At 41.2% G+C, this 21,137-nt stretch overlaps 1 protein-coding gene across 9 annotated transcripts in view; it reads right to left on the bottom strand.

The window, feature by feature from the left end:
* Nucleotides 1-112: 112 nt before the first annotated feature.
* The window catches only part of LOC132637024 (uncharacterized), a 33,814-nt gene continuing 12,789 nt past the window's right edge, over nt 113-21,137 (bottom strand). Inside the window, exons 2-5 of one of the 9 annotated variants that reach the window (XM_060354175.1) lie at nt 15,028-19,845; nt 1,160-14,909; nt 945-1,052; nt 113-607 (exon numbers count right to left, since the gene is read on the bottom strand). In XM_060354175.1, coding sequence (XP_060210158.1) covers nt 3,680-4,612 — 933 coding nt within the window. In that variant the 5' untranslated portion in view covers nt 4,613-14,909; nt 15,028-19,845 and the 3' untranslated portion in view covers nt 113-607; nt 945-1,052; nt 1,160-3,679. Of the gene's footprint in view, nt 608-944; nt 20,870-21,137 lie in introns of those variants that run through there. The other 8 variants (XM_060354173.1, XM_060354174.1, XM_060354169.1 and 5 more) reach the window with 8 other exon arrangements.

Here is a 21,137-nt window from a genome sequence, read left to right as displayed (position 1 = left end):
GTATCATGTAAAATCAGTAGTTTTATTTATTTTTTATAATAATGATGTCAAAATCAATTCGCTTACGTCCAATTTTGCAACAAATATAGGTTAGATACATAACAGAAAGAAATGCAAATAGAGTTTGCTGTACAATATATTCCACATTTCAACTAATTTTATAATGATATGATTGATCTAATGATCATCATCCAATGGATCCTACAAAAAATTTGACCTCAAAGAAAGCTGATAATTTGTCAACAGATATATTATCCATATTAATCGACATTCTTGAGAGAACAAACCAATAGCTCTGAACTATCAGTAGCCAAGAATCAGAGACTTGCATCTTTGAGGCCTCATGCAGTCGAGCTGAGGCAACGTGATATGTGGGCATATATGACCTAGCCGCATTGCCATTTGACCGCTTTCCCGTGTGACTAGGAATGCTCAGTGACAACCCGATGGGAGCCAGGAACTTCAACATAGACTTAGGGCTGGCCTCGCCTCATTCTTGTAGCGACAGTCAAGACCTTAATCAGCCAATATATCATCCAACAGCAGGTCCAATATAAGCTGGTTTTTCCTTCTTGTATTTGTGGATGTCTATAAACTGCCATATTATCTATATAGTTGAATTAGTTAGCATTAAATAGTACTGATTAACGATATCGACAGCTGCACAAATTTACTGATCAACATGCTTTTGGATAACAGTTCAATTATAGAAGATGTAAATCAAGATACAAGCACAACATAGACGTATTAATCATAAAAGTAGTACTGCAATATTATTCACATCAAGTTTGACAATATTCCAAGATATAATTTCCCGGACCCCGCATATAGGGGGAGCTTACTGCATTGGGCTGCCTTTTTTTTTTTTTTTTTTTCCGTAGTTCAAAGCTTTGTCCAATTTGACCTTAAATAAACACAAGCAAATCGAAGGTAAAATTTACTACCTTTTTCATGTGGGCGGATCCAATTTCCATCAACCCAATCAAGCTCATCATCCAGATCCTCGAAAGCCACATGGGACCAGCAATCTTTACCATCAGTATCACCACCAACTGAAACAACACCGGTCCACCACACAGCAAGATGAAATGTATCAACATCGTTCACCTGAAAGGACGGTTGCTGATGCTACCCGTAAAAGGGACCGTCTTTTACTCACCTTTAGGTATGGATCCACCTTCATCAGATAACAAATCCATCTATTCAACCAAAAAACACCATTTTTTTTCTTTTGGCATTGGAAGCCGGAGCTGTTAATTCAGTGATTCCACAATGATGGTAATCTAAGTTCCTATCCAGAAAGTAAATGAACTAAGTTAAGAATGAGGCTCAGATTTTCGCCTATTTAATCAAAAGAAAAAAGAGCAGAGTTAACAACAGTGCCATGGCTGCAAGCAACAGTTGCCTTATAAGACCTTCCGATTGGACTCGCCAAGCCAGGCCACAAATCAACTCTCATCTTCTTCACTTTTCATTTTCATTATGAATAATCTTCATTGCCTTCGAGACTTGGAGCGTTCAAGATTGAAACAAGAATAATCCTCAATATTCACTTCCATTCCCTTGGACTTGTTTCATTGTAGCAAACAATTTGTGGAAAATGTGTAGATGGATACATAAAAAGATTCTTTTTTCAAAGGGAATTCTTCCTGATATGAACTGATCGAACGAAGAATGAAAGAAAAATACTACATACTGTAGAACCAAACTATAAATAGAAAAGAGGCTCAGATTTGAGTAAAAATAAATCAGAAAAAGGGCTAATCCGCCATGGCTGCAAAAACCAGATACCTTTGCCTAGCCAAGATACGAATCAGCTCAATAATCTGATTTTCAAGCTTCTTGGAGAATATCATCACAGCCTCATTCACAAAGTTTAGGGTTGAGGATTCAGGGTTTAGCAAACATGTTGAGGGGGCACAACATGTATTTTCCTTATTATTACCATAACCATGGCAATCATCATCATCATCATCATCATCAAGGGCTGTCAAACTTTTTTATCTTTATAACAAAAGCATAGGAAAATTCATTGGCTAAATTGAACTTAAGAGAAAGAGAGTAACCACCCTCAGAAAATCTATACCTTTCTCGAGTTCAATAAAAGCTGCATTCACTGAACAAAACAGATACTTGGGAGGCTCGGATTCGCCTTTTCCCAGACAAAAAGCTAAACCATGTCATGGCTGCAAGCATGAAGGGGCTATCTATGCATTTGGCCTTTCCTTTATTACTGCCATAACCGTGACTAAAATCATCATCATCATCATCCCCACCATAATTGGCACTTTGCTGATGAAAGGGCTGTTAATCTTTCTCTTTATAACAAAAGCATAGGAAAATTCATTGGCTAAATTGAACTTCAGAGGAAGAGAATAACCACCCTCAGAAAATCTCTACCTTTCTCGAGTTCAATGAAAAGCCTCATTCTCTGAATAAAAAGAGATACTTGGGAGGCTCAGATTCGCCTTTTCTCAGACAACAAAAGCTAAACCATGTCATGGCTGCAAGCATTAATAGCCTACTGAATTAAAGCTGCCACGCCAATTTACGACAAAGTTCAACTATCTGATTATTAAATAATGAACATCTCCACTGATATTCTCTGTTGCTCGGACTGAACCCTATTGGGTATTCAGGTTCCTGAGAATTCCCATCAGTTGAGTGACCATTTGATAAATTTACCAGACTTTAGGGATCAAATTTTGTTTTATATGAACATGCAAAGAGAAATGCACAACGCCATGGCTGCAGACACCGGTTTGCAGATGATGCCGTACCGGGTCGCCCTGCCAAGATACGGGTCAGATTTTCTCAATGCAGTAAAGTAGGGGTGATTTACAAGAATGGCCTGTAGAGATGAGCGGTGTTGAATTTGTTACCCCACTTACTCCATGGGCAAAACTTTTGACTTCTGACTTTGGAAGTTTGCCATGAGGCAAGTGGGGTCAGGACTTATCGAGGTCATTGGGTGTAATTTCCTGTGTAACAAAAGTATAGCATAGGGAAATTCATTGGCTAAATTGAACTTCAGAGGAAGGGAGTTAACATCCTTAGAAAATCTCAACCTTCCTCGAGTTCCATAAAAAGCCTCATTTTGAACATTAAAAAAATAAAATATTTAGGAGGCTTAGATTCGACTTTTCTCAGACATAAGCTAAACCCCGCAGCTGCAAGCTTAAGGAGCCTTTGTGAGAGGCAGAAACCAAAATAGCTCCAATAGCTCACAAGACCTCCCAAAAGCTGCCACGCCGAGATATAGCAAGGCTCAACCATCTGATGAGTACAACAACAACAACAACAACAACAACAAGCCCAGTATAATCCCACTATGTGCGGTCTGGGGAGGGTAGAGTGTACGCAAACCTAACCCCCACCTTGAAAGGTAGGGCGGCTGTTTCTGAAAGACCCTCGGCTCAAGAGAGGAGAGAGAAAAAAAAAAAAGGACAAGACAAAAGGTTAGATATGATCAAGCGTATCAAAAACAATATGAAAGCAAGGAATAACAAAGCAAGAAAGTCATGGTAAAAGGAGAATTAACTGCTATAAATAACTATGAAAATGAAAACAATGAAAGTAAATAAGCCATTATAAACCAACAGATACTCGCAGAAATCAAGAAACAAGAAACTATAGAACAACATAACCACTCTTAAGGGAGGATAAACGCGACTACCTACTATCCTTTTACCCTAATATGAGCCCTCCATACCCTCCTATCTAAGGTCATGTCCTCCGTAAGCAGGAAATGCGCCATGTCCTGTCTAATCACTTCCCCCCAATACTTCTTCGGCCTACCTCTACCTCTTCTGAAACCGTCGCTGGCCAACCTCTCGCACCTCCGCACTGGGGCATTTTCATCTCTCCGCATCACATGCCCAAACCATCTCAATCTCGCTTCCCGCATCTTGTCTTCCACTGAGGCTATTCCAACCTTGTCTCGGATGACTTCATTCCTAATCCCATCACTCCTAGTGTGTCCACACATCCATCGCAGCATTCTCATTTCCGCCACTTTCATCTTCTGAACATGAGATTTGTTGACTGGCCAACACTTCGCCCCATAAAACATAGTTGGTCTAACCACCACTTTGTAGAACTTGCCTTTAAGTTTCGGTGGCACCTTCTTGTCACACAACACTCCGGAAGCAAGCCTCCATTTCATCCATCCTGCACCAATACGATGTGTGACGTCATCATCAATCTCCCCATTTCCTTGTATAATAGACCCAAGATACTTGAAACTATCTTTCTTCTGTATGACCTGGGTGCCAAGCTTCACTTCCACATCAGCCTCCTGTACTATATCACTGAACTTGCACTCCAAGTACTCTGTCTTGGTCCTACTCAACTTGAACCCTTTAGACTCCAGAGTTTGTCTCCAAACCTCCAGCTTAGCGTTAACCCCGCTGCGAGACTCGTCAATCACTATGTCATCCGCAAATAACATACACCATGGCACCTCACCTTGAATTTGCCGCGTCAATCCATCGATCACCAAGGAGAATAAAAATGGGCTAAGAGTTGATCCCTGATGCAGCCCCATCACTACTGGGAAGTGCTCTGAGTCTCCTCCCAAAGTCCTTACCCTGGTCTTGGCCCCATCATACATGTCCTTGCCCTAATGTACGCCACAGGTACACCTCTAGCCTCCAAGCATCTCCATAGAACCTCTCTCGGCACTTTGTCGTATGCCTTTTCTAGGTCGATGAATACCATGTGCAAGTCCCTCTTCCTCTCCCTATATTGCTCCACCAGTCTCAGTACAAGATGAATAGCTTCTATAGTTGAGCGCCTCGGCATGAATCCAAACTGGTTCTCTGAGATAAACACGCCTCTCCTCACCCTCATCTCCACCACCCTTTCCCACACTTTCATAGTGTGGCTTAGCAGCTTGATCCCTCTGTAGTTGTTGCAACTTTGAATGTCGCCCTTGTTCTTGTACAATGGAATCATTGTACTGCATGAGTAAAGAATGAAAATCATCACAGCCTCATTATGGGCCTCATGTCGAAGGACTTATTTATAGAAATAACACCAGGTTTGGCAATAGGAAACAACCTCTCTACCCACAAAGGTATGGGTAAGGTGTGCATGCACCCCACCCTTCCCAAACCCCACTTGTGGGATCACGCTACGTATGTTGTTGTTGACACTAGGTAGCCACTTTAGGGCTGCTTCACTAAAACATTTTCCTCCATACGAAGTACACCCAGAGTAAGACTGACAATTGAGGCTCAGATCTGAATTTATGCTCAGTCAAAGAAAGTCCTGCCAGGCTATGGCTGCGAATATCCCCAAATTGCAAGCAATAAAATCACAGGCATCCGGGTCATTGCCCCGCCAAGATACCGGTCTGCTACTTTCAATGTTCAATTACTAGCTCAAGAGGATAGATTGAAAGTTCATCACTGCTTCGATAAAAGACCATTTTGCACATTTTCTCATGATATGTGTTTGGGTGCATACACAGAGTTTTTTGTCATTTAGGTTCCGGACTCTAAACCGGGACGTCCAGTCCGACTAGTTGGAAATTGAGGCTCAGATCTGCAAAAAATGGGGCAAAGAGAAGGCGACAACGCCATGGCTGCAAAAGAACAAATTGCATGTGAAAGAGAAGACTCAATCACAAGCTATCCAGGTTTGTCATGCCAAGTTACGGGTCGGATTGTCTCCATGCCCCAAACATCAGCCCAGATTAGCAATATCATCACTGCCTCTTTCAAAAAAATGGAAACTTTTCCATATGAGCCCGTCTGGATAACTTTAACAAGAAAAATTAGTAAAACAAATGATACCTTCATATCTGTCAATGCTTTGGACCAAAAACATTTGGTCTATGTTAGCTCGTATTGATCAGAAAAATTGAATACTACTACTTCCATCAGCATCACATTGCCACCACTGAAGGTGATGGAAACAAAGTTTAGGGTTGAGGATTATGGATTTTCAAGAAAAGTTGAGGGGGCAAAATATGTATTTTCCGTTATTATTACCATAACCATGGCAATCATCATCATCAAGAGCATATTGTTGATGAAAAGGGCTGTTAAACTTTCTCTTTATAACAAAAGAATAGGAAAATTCACGGCTAAATTGAACCTGCGAGAAAGAGAGCAGCCACCCTCAGAAAATCTCTACCTTTCTCGAGTTCAATAGAAAGCCTCATTCACTGAACAAAACAGATACTTGGGAGGCTCAGATTCGCCTTCTCTCAGACAAAAAGCTAAACTATGCCATGGCTGCAAGCATCAGTAGCCAAGTGAGAAGAAAATCAATATAGTCCCCTTATCTCTATGACCCTTAAAGCTGCCATGCCAATTTACAAAAAAGTTCACCTATCTGATTATTAAAGAACAAACATCTTCACTGCCTCGTTGGACATATTCTATGTTGCTCGGACTGAACCCTATTGGGTATTCAGGTCGTAAGAACGCCCATCAGTTGAGTGACCATTTGAGAAATTTACCATAGACTTTGGTGATCATATTTTGTTGTATATGAACATGCAAAGAGAAAGGGACAACGCCATGGCTGCAGGCACCAGTTTGCAGATGATGCCATATCAGGTCGCCCTGCCAAGAACGGCTCAGATTTTCTCAATGCAGTAAAGTAGGGGTGATTTACAAGAATGGCCTGTAGAGGTGAGTGGTCTTGAATTTTTTACCACACTTACCCCATGGGCGGAACTTTTGACTTCTGACTTTGAAAGTCTGCCATGGGGCAAGTGGGGTCAAGACCACCCATTATCAAGGTCATTGGGTGTAATATACTGTGTAACAAATGTATATATAGGGAAATTCATTGGCTAAATTGAATGTCAGAGGAAGGGAGTAAGCACACTTGGAAAATCTCAACCTTCCTGGAGTTCTATAAAAAACCTCATTTTGAACATTAAAGGATATTTAGGAGGCTCAGATTCGCCTTTTCTCAGTCATAAGCTAAGCCCTGCCATGGCTGCAAGCTTAAGGAGCCTCTGTGAGAGGCGGAAACCAAATAGCTCCAATATCTCACTAGACCCCCCAAAAGCTGCCACGCCAAGATATAGCAAGGCTCAACCATCTGATCAACCATCTGATGAGTAAAGAATGAAAATCATCACTGCCTCATTATGGGCCTCACGTCGAATGTCTTATTTCTTGAGCCGAGGGTCTATCAGAAACAACCTCTCTACTCCACAAGGGTAAGGTCTGCGTACATCCCACTTGTGGGACTGTACCAAATACACCCAGTGTAAGAGATAAGTGACAATTGAGGCTCAGATCTGTATTTATGCTCAGGCAAAGAAAGTCCTGCCACACCAAGGCTGCAATGATTCCCAAGTTGCATGCAACAAAATCACAGGCATCCAGGTCATTGCCCCGCCAAGATATAGGTCTGGACTATCAATGCTCTATTACTAGCTCAAGAGGATAGGTTGAAAGATCATCATTGCCTCTCGATAAGGGACCATTTTTTGAAAATTTTCTCATAATATGTGCGTCTCTATGTGTTTCTCAAAAAAAAAAAAAAAAAAAAAAATGTGTGTCTGTATGTGTGCGTAGCGAGGGTTTTTCACCATTTAGGTTCAGAACTCTTGGAATCCTAGGGTTCAGGCTCAGATCTACAAAAAATGGAGCAAAGAGAAGGCGACAACGCCATGGCTGCAAAAGAACCAGTTGCATGTGAAAGAGAAGACTCAATCACAAGCCATCCGGGTTTGCCATGCCAAGATACGGGTCGACTAGTCTCCATGACCCAAACATCAGCCCAGATCAGCAACATCATCACTGCCTCTTTCAAAGCAATGGAAATTTTACGGGTCATTTGCTCTTATGCCCCTATTAAATTAAAGATCAGCCCATTTGAAGGGAAAACAGGTACAATTTCTTCAAACTTTTTCATAAGAGCTCGTTTGGACAACTTTAACAAGAAAAATTAATAAAACAAATGAGATCTTACAGATCTGTGTGTGTAACAAATATTGTTTCTTGTTCTCACTTTTGAAGAGGGTTGTTGGTTTGGTTAAAGTTATCAGAGAGGGCAACCACCCTCCAATGAAATTACCTTTTCCTCCCTGTTGGCCTCATTCTTCATACTAGGCTAAGCTTCCATTATTCTATAAACTGTAAGTAGGCGTTTGACCATAGATTCCAATATTTTTCACTTTACTTGGAAATTAAGATGTTGGAGTTCAGGATAAGTCTTGTTTTGTTGTCTTTTAGCAAAGGAGAGAAAAACAGTATGTTTGAAATTTACGAAGATGAAGTTGGATAACAAGTTTAGATCACTCTTTCAATGAAGATTTTGAAATAAAGTGAAACATGATTCCGGTTTGAACTGGGAAAAAAAAGGTGAATAATTCTCATGGCCAAACGGCGACTTTGTAACTTCCGGTTGTCTTTAAACAGGGACCTAAAATATGGGAAATTACACCCAATAACCTTGGAAATGGACTAAAATCGGCTATTTGTGCATTTCGTTCACATACAAACTCTAAAAGGGTCGTTGATTAGAGCAAAGAAGAAATCATTGACATTCCGGAGATGGTCAACCACCCTGTATAAATCCCCAATTTTCTTCGATTGCCTCATCCTTTTCAGCTAAAATGAACTGGGTCTCCATTCCGGGTTCGGATCCCAGAGAAACCACAATGCAAGATGAGGCTCAGATCTGTTTAAAACGGGGCAAAAGAGAAGACAACAACGCCATGGCTGCAACATGAACCGGTTGCATGAACCGGGTTTGCCTTGCCAAGATACGAGTTGGATTTTGTCCATGCCCGAATTTCAGTCCAGAATTAGCAATATCATCACTGCCTCTTTAGAAGATGGAATCTTTTTGCATAGCAATGTGTGAACAGTTTCAAGACAAGTAAATTGAGGAGGGAGTATCACTACTACTGCTGTTATTAACATTACATCAATGGCAACCGATTCTTTTTTTTTTTTTTTTTTTTAAATCTACGCACAAATATGCCATCGGAGGGTTGTTGGTTTGGTTGATGAAGAAATCATAGGCCAATCAGCGAGGGAAACCACCCTCCAAAAGACATTCCCTTTTCTCCCTGTTGGCCTCATTCTTCATCCAAAAGCTAAAAGAAGAAATTGCATGATTTGCCCGGCAAATGCCCCGCGAAAAAGTTTGGTTATGAGGGGCAAAATTAAAGACCAGCACAAAATAGGGGCATAAATGCCAATGATCAGCTAAAAGGGCTGTTAATTAGAGCAAAGAGGAAATCATTGACATACTGGAGATGGTCATGGTCAACCACCCTGAAAATATTCCCAATTTTTATCCGATTGCCTCATCCTTTCGAGCTAAATGAACTGGGTTTCCATCAAAGGGCTTCTGGTTTCGGATCCTGGAACTCATTGGCAGTTGAGGCTCAGATCTGAGTGAAATGGGGAAGACGAGAAGAGGACAACGCCATGGCTGCAAAATGAACCGGCTGCATTATCCGGGTATGCCCTGCCAAGATACGAGTCGGGTTTCCTCCTTGCCCTGAATTTCAGCCCAGAGTCCCCAATATCATCACTGCCTCTTTAGGAAGATGGAATCTTTTTGTATGGCAATTTGTGGATAGTTTTCAAGACAAGTAATTGAGACGGAGTGAGCATTACTACTACTACTGCTATCAACATTACATCAATGGCAAAAGATTGTTTTTTGTTGTTGGGAAATTTCAGAAATACCATCGGAGGGTTGTTGGTTTGGTCGGACAGAGAAATCATAGGCCAATTAGAGAGGGAAACCACCCTCCAAGAAATCCATTTTTTCTCTGTTGGCCTCATTCTTCCTTCTGGGCTAATCCTCACTGTTGTTTGAAAGACTAATTAGGCGTTTGGCCATAGATCCCAAATATTTTTCAGTGACTCTTTGGAAGCAGAGGCTCAGATTTGTGTAAAATGAGGCAAAGAGAAGCGACAATACCGTGGCTGCAATCTAACTGGTTGCATGATCTGGGTCTGCCCCGCCAAGATACGAGTCAGGTTTTCTCCATGCCCCGAATTTCAGCCCAGAATCCGCAATATCATCACTGCCTCATTAGAAAGATGGAATCTTTTTGAATAGCAATTCAGTGGGGACACTTAAATTGGAACGGAGGGAGTATTAGTACTGTTACTGCAGCTATCAACATTACATCAATGGCAACAGCATTTTTTTTTTTTTTTTTGGCTGGGATTTTTTCAGAAGTATACCAATGGAGGGTTGTTGGTTTGGTTGGTGGAAGAAATCATAGGCCAATCAGAGAGGGCAACCACCCTCCAGGAAATCCAATTTTTTTCTCTGTTGGCCTCATTCTTCCTTCTGGGCTGATCCTCACTGTAAGTGAAAGATTAATTTACATTTTTTTGCGCGGATTGTCCTTCAAAGGCACTGGTCTGTAAGTGTAACAAATAATGCTTGTTTCAACAGTTGCAGAGGGTTGTTGGTATGGTTGGTCGGAGAAATCATAGGCCAATCAGAGGGGACAACCACCCTCCAAAGAATTCCCTTTTTTTCCCTGTAGGCCTCATTCTTCATACTGGGCTGACCTTCCATTACTCTGTAACCTGTAAGCCCTAAAATCCAGGAAATACAAGAATAACGTTGGAAATGGTCTATATTCGGCTATTTGTATACTTTGCTCACATAGAAAAGCTAAAAGAACTGTTGATTAGAGCAAAGAAGAAATCATTGACATACCGGAGATGGTCAATGGTCAACCACCCTGAAAAAGTCACCACTTTTCCCCGATTGCCTCAATCTTTTGAGCTAAAATGAACTGGGTTTCCATCAAACAAGGTCCCGGGTAAAATCCACAGAGACTTATTTGAAATCGAGGCTCAGGTCTGTGTAAAATGGGGCAAACAGGAGAACACTTATTACATGGATCATTATTGATGTTCTTTTTTTTTCCATGGCTGCAAAATGAACCGGTTGCATAATTAGGGTTTGCCCCGCCAAGATACGAGTCGGCTTTTCTTCATGCCCTGATTTCAGCCCAGAAAATGCTTTAATGCTATTTTGGCTTAACAGCACCTAAAGTAAGCCAATCCCAACACGTTCTTACCAAAATCATCACTGCCTCTTTCGAAAGATGGCACCTTTTCAACACACGTATATGGAACGGAGGGCACTACTAATGTTGTGAAGTACATACTTAAAGGGACTATTTTGAACCAACACTCAAACATAAGGGACCATTTTTGTCATTTTCTCGTTAAAGAAAATAAAAAATCATTGACATACTGGAGATGGTAAACCACCCTGAAATAATCCCCATATTTTCTCCGATTGCCTCATCCTTTTCAGTTAAAATGAACTGGGTTTCCATCAATTGAGGCTCAAATCTGTGTAAAATGGGGGGGGAAAAGAACACAACAACGCCATGGCTGCAAAACGGGTTTGCCCCGCCATGATACGGGTCGGGTTTTCTCCATGCTCCGAATTAATCAGCCCAGAAATAGCAATATCATCACTGCCTCTTTGGAAAAATGGAATCTTTATAGCAATATCATCACTGCTCTTTAGAAAGACAGCATCTTTTTTGCATAGCAATTTAATGACCACTTGAAATGGAATGGAGGGATTATTACAACTGTTACTGCTGCTATCAACATTACATCAATGGCAACAGCTTTTATGTTTTTGTTTTTGTTGGGGATATTTCAGAAGTATTACCAAAAGGAGGGTGGTCGGTGGGAGAAATCATAGGCCAATCAGAGAGGGCAACCACCCTCCAAGAAATCCAATTTTATCTCTCTGTTGGCCTCATACTTCTTCTGGGCTGATCCTCACTGTTAAGTGAAAGACTAATTTACATTTTTTTGCGCGGATTTCCCTTCAAACGCACTGATCTATAATTTTTGTCCCTCAAATCGCTGGTCTTTAGTTTTTGCCCCTGTTTCTCATTTAATGATTTGTGGGCCAAACTACCCTTATCTATGATAAGGCGCTGGTCTAAGAAACCAGAGATTCTGCGTTCGATGCCAGCAGAGTCCGAAAATTAGGTCATAGAGATGTCAGGGGTATTTTCGGCCACTTTTTTGTTACTTAAAGTGCCAAAGGGCAAAAATTAAAGACCAGCAATTTGAGGGGCAAAATTAAAGACCACCCCAAAGATAGGGGCATTTGTGCGAATGGCCAACTAATTTATCATTTAATTGCACGGTTTGCCCTTCAATTGTGCTGGTCTTTAATTTTTCCCTTCAAAAATTGAGGTTCAGATCTAAAAATTGGGGCAAAGAGAAGGCGACAACGCCATAGTTGAAAAAGGACCAGTTGCATGTGAAAGAGAAGACTCAATCACAAGCCATCTGGGTTTGCCATGCCAAGATACGGGTCGAATAGTCTCCATGCCCTGCTAAAATGGAACGGAGGGACTATTAGTATTACTGCTGTCACTGCTATTAACATTACATCAATGTTGGGTTGTTGGTTTGGTAGGCTGGAAAATCATAGGCCAACCCGAGAGGGCAACCACCCTACCAAGAAATCCATTTTTCTCTGTTGGCCTCTTTCTTCCTTCTGGGCTGATCCACACTGTTGTGTGAAAGACTAATTATCAATTAATTGCACGGTTTGCCTTCAAATGGGCTGGTCTTTAACTTTTACCCTTCAAAACTTGGGGCTCAGATCTGCAAAAATTGGGGCAAAGAGAAGGAGACAACCGCCATGGCTGCAAAAGAACCAGTTGCATGTGAAAGAGAAAACTCAATCACAAGCCATCCGGGTTTGCCATGCCAAGATTCGAGTCAAATAGTCTCCATGCCCCAAACATCAGCCCAGATTAGCAAGATCATCACTGCTGCTTTAGAAAAAATTGTAAGTTTCCAGAAGAGCCAGTTTGGACAACTTTAACAAGAAAAATTAGTAAAACAAATGAGACCTTCAGATCTGTGAGTGTACCAAATAATGTTTCTTGTTTCAACTGTTGCAGAGGGTTGTTGGTTTCGTTGGTCGGAGAAATCATAGGCCAATCAGAGGGGGCGACCACCCTCCAAAGAAATTCCCCTTTTCTCCCTGTTCGCCTCATTCTTCATGCTGGGGTGAGCTTCCATTAATTTGTTTAGTGCAAGACCCTAAATTCCAGGAAATTACACACGATGACCTTGGAAATGGTCTAAAATTGGCTATTTTTGCACTTCGTTCACATAGAAAAGCTAAAAGAGGAAATTGCACGGTTTGCCTTTCAAATTCAGGCCAAAAATACGTAATTACTATACTGTGTAATTACTACGTTGTGTAATTACTGCCCTAGTAATTACGCCAATGCCAATTACCAGGTGGCTTTCCAAACAGACCCTAAAGATCAGGACAAAATAGGGGCATAAGTGCCAATGATCCAAGCTAAAAGGGCTGTTGATTAAAGCAAAGAAGAAATCATTGACATACCGGAAATGGTCAACCACCCTGAAAAAGATCCCCAATTTTTCTCCGACTGCCTCACTTGAGAGCTAAAATTAACTAGGTTTCCATAAAATTTGAATCCGGGTTCGGATCCTGGAACTCATTGGAAGTCTGAGGCTCAGATCTATGTAAAAATGAGGAAAAGAGGATAAGATGACAACACCATGGCTGCAAAATTAACCGGTTGTATGATCCGGGATTCGGGTTTTCTACATGCCCCGATTTTCAGCCCAGAATTAGCAATATCATCACTGTCTCTTCAGAAAGATGGGATCTTTTTGTATAGCAATTTGTGGATAGTTTTCAAGACAAGTAAATTGAGACGGAGGGAGTATTACTTCTACTACTGCTATCAACATTACATCAATGGCAACAGATTTTTTTTTGGTTGTTGGGAAATTTCATGAATATACCATCGGAGGGTTGTTGGTTTGGTTGGACGGAGAAATCATAGGCCAATCAGAGAGGGCAACCACCCTCCAGGAAATCCATTTGTTCTCTCTGTTGGCCTCATTCTTCCTTCTGGGCTGATCCTTACTGTTAGGTGAAAGACTAATTTATCATTTAATTGCACAGTTTTCCCTTTAAATGGACTGGTCTTTAATTTTTACCCTTCAAAAATTGGGGCTCAGATGTGCAAAGATTGGGGCAAAGAGAAGGTGATAACGCCATGGCTGCAAAAGAAACAGTCGCATGTGAAAGAGAAGACTCGATCACAAGCCATCCGGGTTTGCGATGCCAAGATACGGATCAAATAGTCTCCATGCCACAAACATCAGCCCATATTAGCACTATCATCACTGCTTCTTTCAAAAAAAATAGGAGCTTTTTCAATAAGAGCCTGTTTGGACAACTTTAACAAGAAAAGTTAATAAAACAAATGAGATCTTCAGATTTGTGAGTGTAACAAATATTGTTTCTTGTTTCAACTTTGGTAGAGGGTTGTAGATTTGGTCGGTCAGAGAAATCATAGGCCAATCAAAGGGGGCGACGACCCTCCAAAAAAACACCTTTTTTCTCCCTGTTAGCCTCAATTCTTTTACAACAACTGTAAATAAACATCACCTCCCCGCTCTGACTTTGATAGACTTGCCCGCACAACGTCTTTTTTGAGAGAAGAGGTCAAGGGGCTAAGTTACTCTCGAAAGTCGTCTTTTTTATCGCGTCAAGAGAAATGACATAGATAATAATGGGTTGAGCTTCCATTAGTCTGTGAAGTGTAAGTCCCTAAACCTACTAATTACACCAATTCCAATTACCAGGTGGCTTTCCAAACAGAATCTAAAGCCCAGCAAAAAAAAGGGGAATAAGTGCCATTAACCCTCATCCCTTTGAGCTAAAATGGAAAAGTGGGTTTCCATCAAATTCGGATCTTGGAACTCATTGGAAGTTGAGACTCAGATCTGTGTAAAAATGGGGCAAAAGAGAAGACGACAATGCCATGGCTGCAAAACAAACCGGTTGTATGATCCGGGTTTGTCCCGTCAGGATACGTGGGTCGGGTTTTCTGCATGCCCCGACTTTCAGCCCAGAATCTGCAATAACAAAACTGTTAAGTGCATACTTAAGGGCAGTATTTTGAACCAATACTCAAGCATAAGGGACTATTTTTGTCATTTTCTCGTTAAAGCAAAGAAGAAATCCTCGACATACCAGAGATGGTCAACCACCCTGAAAAAGATCCCATTTGCTCTCCAATTGCCTCATCCTTTCAAGCTAAAATTGAACTAGGTTTCCATCAAATAAGGTTCTGGGTCCAAAAGTTGAGACTCAGATCTGTGTAAAATGGGGCAAAGAGGAGAAGACAACAATGTTGTGGCTGCAAAATGAACCGGTTGTATGATCCAGGTTTGCCCCGGCAGGATACGGGTCGGGTTTTCTCCATGCCCCGAATTTCAGCCCAGAATATATCATCACCGCCTCTTTAGAAAGATGGAATCTTTTTAGATAGCAATTAGTGGACACTTCAATTGAAACAGAGGGAATATTAGTATTACTATTGCTGCTGCTATCAACATTACATCAATGGCAACAGTTTTTCTTTTTTCTTTGTTTTTTGGGAAATTTCACAAATATAAGATCAGAGGGTTGTTGATTAGAGCAAGGAAGAAATCATTGACATAACGGAGATGGTCAATGGTCAACTACCCTGAAAAAATCCCCATTTTTTCTCCGATTGCCTCATCCTTTCTAGCTAAAATGAAAAATTGGTTTTCCATCAAATTCGGATACGGATCCTGGAGAAATTACCCATTTGAAGTTGAGGCTCAGATTTGTGAAAAATGGGGCAAAAGAGAAGACGACAACGTCGTGGCTGCAAAAAGAACCGGGTTTGCCCCGCCAAGATACGAGTCAGGTTTTGTCTATGCCCCGATTTAATCAGCCCAGATTCCGCAATATCATCACTGCCTCTTTAGAAAGATGGAATCTTTTTGCATAACAATTTGTGGACAGTTTCAAGACAGGTAAATTGGAACAGAAGGAGTACTACTACTACTACTGCTATCAACATTACATCAATGGCAACAACAACAACCACCCAGCGCAGTCCCACATCAACGGCAACATATATATTTTAACGGAAAAGGGCCAAATATACCCATACTGCCAGGTAGCCCCGGTCTATCGGAAACAACCCTATCCCGCAAAGGTAGGGGTAAGGGGTGCGTACACCCCACCCTTTAGGGCTGCTTCACTGAAATATTTTCCTCCATACCAAAAACACCCAGAGTAAGAGCCCGTTTGGATTGGCTTATAAGTTGCTTATAAGCTGTTTTCAGCTTAAACACAAGTGACAATTGAGGCTCAGATCTGTATTTATGCTCGGGCAAAGAAAGTCCCACCATGCCATGGCTGCAAATATCCCCAGGTTGCATGCAACAAAATCACAGGCATCCGGGTCATCGCCCCGCCAAGATACCGGTCGGGTACTCTCAATGCTCAATTACTAGCTCATGAGAACAGATTGAAAGATCATCACTGCCTCGATAAAGGACCATTTTGACATTCTCTCATGATATGTGTTTGTGTGTGTGTGTGCATACAGAGGTCTTTTCGTCATTTAGGTTCAGAACTCTTGGAGTCGTGGGACGTCCAGTCGGACTAGTTAAAAATTGAGACTCAGATCTGCCAAAACTGGGGCAAAGAGAAGGCGACAACCGCCAGGGCTGCAAAAGAACCAGTTGCATGTGAAAGATACGACTCAATCACAAGCCATCCGGGTTTGCCATGCCAAGATACGGGTCAAAATGTCTCCATGCCCCAAACATCAGCAATATCATCACTGCCTACTTAAAGGGACCAAAACTGTTAATTACATACTTGGGGACTATTTTGAACCAACACTCAAACATAAGGGACCATTTCTTTCATTTTCTCGTTAAAGCAACGAAGAAATCATTGACATAATGGAGATGGTCAACCACCCAGAAAAAATCCCATTTTCTCGATTGCCTCACCCTTTTGAGCAAAAATGAAATACTGGGTTTCCATCAAATTCGGATCTTGGAAATCATTGGAAGTTGAAGCTCAGATCTTTGTAAAATGGGGCAAAGAGAAGACGACAACGCCATGGCCTCACAATGAACCGGGTATGTCCCGCCAAGATTCGAGTCGGGTTTCTCCATGCCCCCATTTAATCAGCCCGGAGTTAGCAATATAAATACTACCTCTTTAGAAAGATAGAATCTTTTTGCATTTGAGGACAGTTTTCAAGACAATTTTTTTTTTTTTTTTTTTTTGGGAAATTTCACAAAATATACCATCTGATTTTTAGCTAAAATGAACTGGGTTTCCATCAAATAAGGTTCTGGGTCGGTTCCTGGAGTATCCATAATGGAAATATGAGGCACAGATTTGTGTAAAATGGGGCAAAAGAGAAGATGACAACGCCAGGGCTGCAAAACGAATTGGGTTTCGCCCTGCCAAGATACGGCTCGGGTTTTCTCCATGCCCCGAGATTTTCAGCCCAGAAATAGCAATATCATCACTGCTCTTTAGAAAAACGGAATCTTTTTAGCGATATCATCACTGCAAGAAAGATGGAATCTTTTTTGCATAGCAATTTAGTGGACACTGAAAATGGAACGGAGGGAGTATTGCTACTGTTACTGCTGCTATCAACATTACATCAATGGCAACAGTTTTTTTTTTTTTTTTTTTTTTGGTTCGGGATGATATCAGAAGTATACCAAAGGAGGTGGGAGAAAGCATAGGCCAATCAGATAAGGCAACCACCGTACCAAGAAATCCAATTTTTTCTCTCTGTTGGCCTCATTCTTCCTTCTGGGCTGATCCTCACTGTTAAGTGAAAGACTAACTTACATTTTTTTGCGCGGATTGTCCTTCAAACAAACTGGTCTATAATTTTTGCCCCTCAGATTGCTGGTCTTTAATTTTTGCCCCTGCTTTTCATTTAATGAATATTTGTGGGCCAAAATACCCTTATCTATGATAAGGTGCTGGTCTACGAAACCAGAGATTCTGGGTTCAATCCCCCGCAGAGTCCGGGAAAAAAAATTCGCAAGGCATAAGGTAAACTTGCGAAATTAGGTCATAGAGATGTCAGGAGTATTGTTGGCCACTTTTTTGTTACTTGAAGTGCCGAAGGACAAAATTTAAAGACCAGCTATTTAAGGGGCAAAAAATAAATACCACCCCAAGATAGGGGCATTCGTGCAAATGGCCCACTAATTTATCCTTTAATTGCACTGTTTTCCCTTCAAATGGGCTGGTCTTTAATTTTACCCTTCAAAAAGTGGGGCTCAGATCTGCAAAATTGGGGCAAAGATAAGGCGACAACGCCATGGCTGCAAAAGAACCAGTTGCATGTGAAAGAGAAGACGCAATCAGAAGCCATCAGGATTTGCCATGCCAAGATACGGGTCGAATAGACTCCATGCCCCAAACATCAGCCCATATTAGCAATATCATCACTGCCTCTTTTGAAAAAATGGAAACTTTAAGTGCACTACTACTGCTGTTAAGTGCATACTTAAGGGGACTAATTTTGAACCAACACTCAAACATAAGGGACCATTTTTGGCATTTTCTCGTTAAATTAAAGCAAAGAAGAAATCATTGACATACTTGGAGATGGTCAACCAGCCCAAAAAAATCCCCATTTTTTCTCCGATTGCCTCATCCTTTTCAGCTAAAATGAACTGCATTTCCATCAATTGAGGCTCAGATCTGTGTAAAATGGGGCAAAAGAGAAGACGACAACGCCATGGCTGCAAAATGAACCGGTTGGATGATCCAGGTTTGCCCAGCCAAGATACGGGTCGGGTTTTCTCCATGCCCCGAATTAATCAGCCCAGAAATAGTAATATCGTCACTGCCTCTTTTAGAAAGATAGAATCTTTTTGCATAGCAATTTAGTGGACAATTAAATTGGAACGGAGGGAGTATTAGTATTGCTGCTGTCACTGCTATTGACATTACATCAATGGAGAGTTGTTGGTTGGTAGGTTGGAGAAATCATAGGCCAATCAGAGAGGGCAACCACCCTACCAAGAAATCCATTTTTCTCTCTCTGTTGGCCTCATTGTTCCTTCTGAGCTGATCCTCACTGTTGTGTGAAAGACTAATTTATCAATTAATTGCATGGTTTGCCTTCAAATGGGCTGGTCTTTAACTTTTACCCTTCACGAATTGGAGCTCAGATCTGCAAAAATCAGGGCAAAGAGAAGGCAACAATGCCATAGCTGCAAAAGAACCAGTTGCATGTGAAAGAGAAGACTCAATCACAAGCTATCCAGGTTTGCCATGCCAAGATACGGGTCGAATTGTCTCCATGCACCAAACATCAGCCCTTATTAGCAATATCATCACTGCCTCTTTCGAAAATAATGGAGCTTTTTTCCATAAGAGCCTGTTTGGACAATTTTAACAAGAAATTAATAGAACAAATGAGACCTTCAGATCTGTGTGTAACAAATATTGTTTCTTGTTTCAACTTTTGTAGTTGGTTTGGTTGGTCAGACAAAACAAATGCCAGTCAGAGGGGGCAAGCACCCTCTATGAAAATTCCCTTTTTCTCCCTGTTGGCCTCATTCTTCAAAATGGGCTGAGCTTCCATTACTCCGTAAAGTGTGAGTCCCTAAATTCCAGGAAATTACACACAATGACCTTGAAATAGTCTGAAATTGGCTATTTGTGCACTTAGTTCAATGAAAACAATACAATAATGAACCACGGGAAACAACCATCCAAACAGGGGGTAAAAGGGCTGATGATTAGAGCAAAAAGAAATCGACATACCACAGATAGTGAATGGTCAACCACCCTGATAAAATCCCGTTTTTCTCCAATTGCCTCAGCTTTTGAGCTAAAATAAACTGGGTTTCCATCAAATTCGGATCCGGACGAGAATCCACAGTGACCCATTTGAAGTTGAGGCTCAGATTTGTGTAAAATAGGGCACAACGAGAAAACGACAACGCCATGGCTGCAAAACGAATCTGGTTTGCCCTGCCAAGATACGAGTTGGGTTATCTCCATGCCCTGAATTTCAGCCCAGAATTAGAAAAATATCATCACTGCCTCTTTAGAAAGATGGAATCTTTTTGCATCGCAATTTAGTGGACAATTAAATTGGAATGGAAGAGAGTATACTACTACTACTACTATCAACGTTACATCAATGGCAACAGTAATGTTAATACTGGGCTGAGGGGAGGGGTAAAATAGGTTAGGGGTGCTGAGGTGGCAAATGTCAATGCCACGTAGGATTGGATGTCCACCTTAGACCAGTGTTATCAAAAGCAAAAAGCGCAAAAAAGCTCTAAGGTTAGCTGGGGCTTTAAGCGCAAAGCGCAAATAAAATGTGGGCTTTAGTGAAAAAAAGCGCAATGGTGCAAAATTACAAATATACGTATGTTTAGCGCAAGACTAATAATAGTAAGCATGAATAACAAATATATGGACAAAGAAATTGTAAAGACATTAAGATAAAGTGAAATATCAATCATCTAGTGTCACCCCTTCAAGAGAGGCTCAATGGCAAGGAAAAGTATGTGTTAGAGCCTTGATGTTGACACTAAAGCGCACATAAAGCGAGGCGAAGCGCTCAACATGTTTTGAGCCTCGCTTCAAGGCTTAAGCGCGCCTTTGACAACACTGCCTTAGACAACGCCACAGAAGAGAGGTATATTTGGACTAAAAGTATAACGAGCAATATATTCAAACCATTTCTAGTACAGGGGTATATTTGACCCTGTCCCTTTTTTTTTTTTTTTTTTTGGTTGCTGGGAAAAACCATTTTTCTCTGATTGCCTCATTCTTTTGAGCTCAAAATGAACTGGGTTTTCATCCAATTCGGATCCGGGTTCGGATCCACAGTGACCCATTTGATGTTAGAGGCTCAGATCTCAGTAAAATGGGGCAAAAGAGAAGACAACAACGCCATGGCTGCAAACAAATCAGGTTTGTCCTGCCAAGATACGGGTCGGTTTTCTCCATGCCCTAATTAAATCAGCCCAGAATTTAGCAATATCATCACTGCCCCTTTATAAAGATTGAATCTTTACAACAAAGATAGTGCACAGTTTTCAAGACAAGTAAATTGGAACAGACGGAGTATTACTACTACTAGTGCTATCAACATTACATCAAGGGCAACAGATTTTTGGGAAAAATTTACGCTCTGTCTACTGGGAGAAAATATTTATGCCACATAGCCTATATCCAGAGTTTTTATCCGGTTTAGCAAACAACTTTTATACAAGGTTGTTACATTATGTGTAACGCTTTCCCAAGTACAA

The sequence above is a fragment of the Lycium barbarum genome, chromosome 4 (genome assembly GCF_019175385.1).
Source record: "Lycium barbarum isolate Lr01 chromosome 4, ASM1917538v2, whole genome shotgun sequence".
NCBI classification, from domain to species: Eukaryota; Viridiplantae; Streptophyta; class Magnoliopsida; order Solanales; family Solanaceae; genus Lycium; species Lycium barbarum.
Note: the sequence above shows the minus strand (reverse complement) of the source record. Positions and strands in the feature narration are given on the sequence as shown.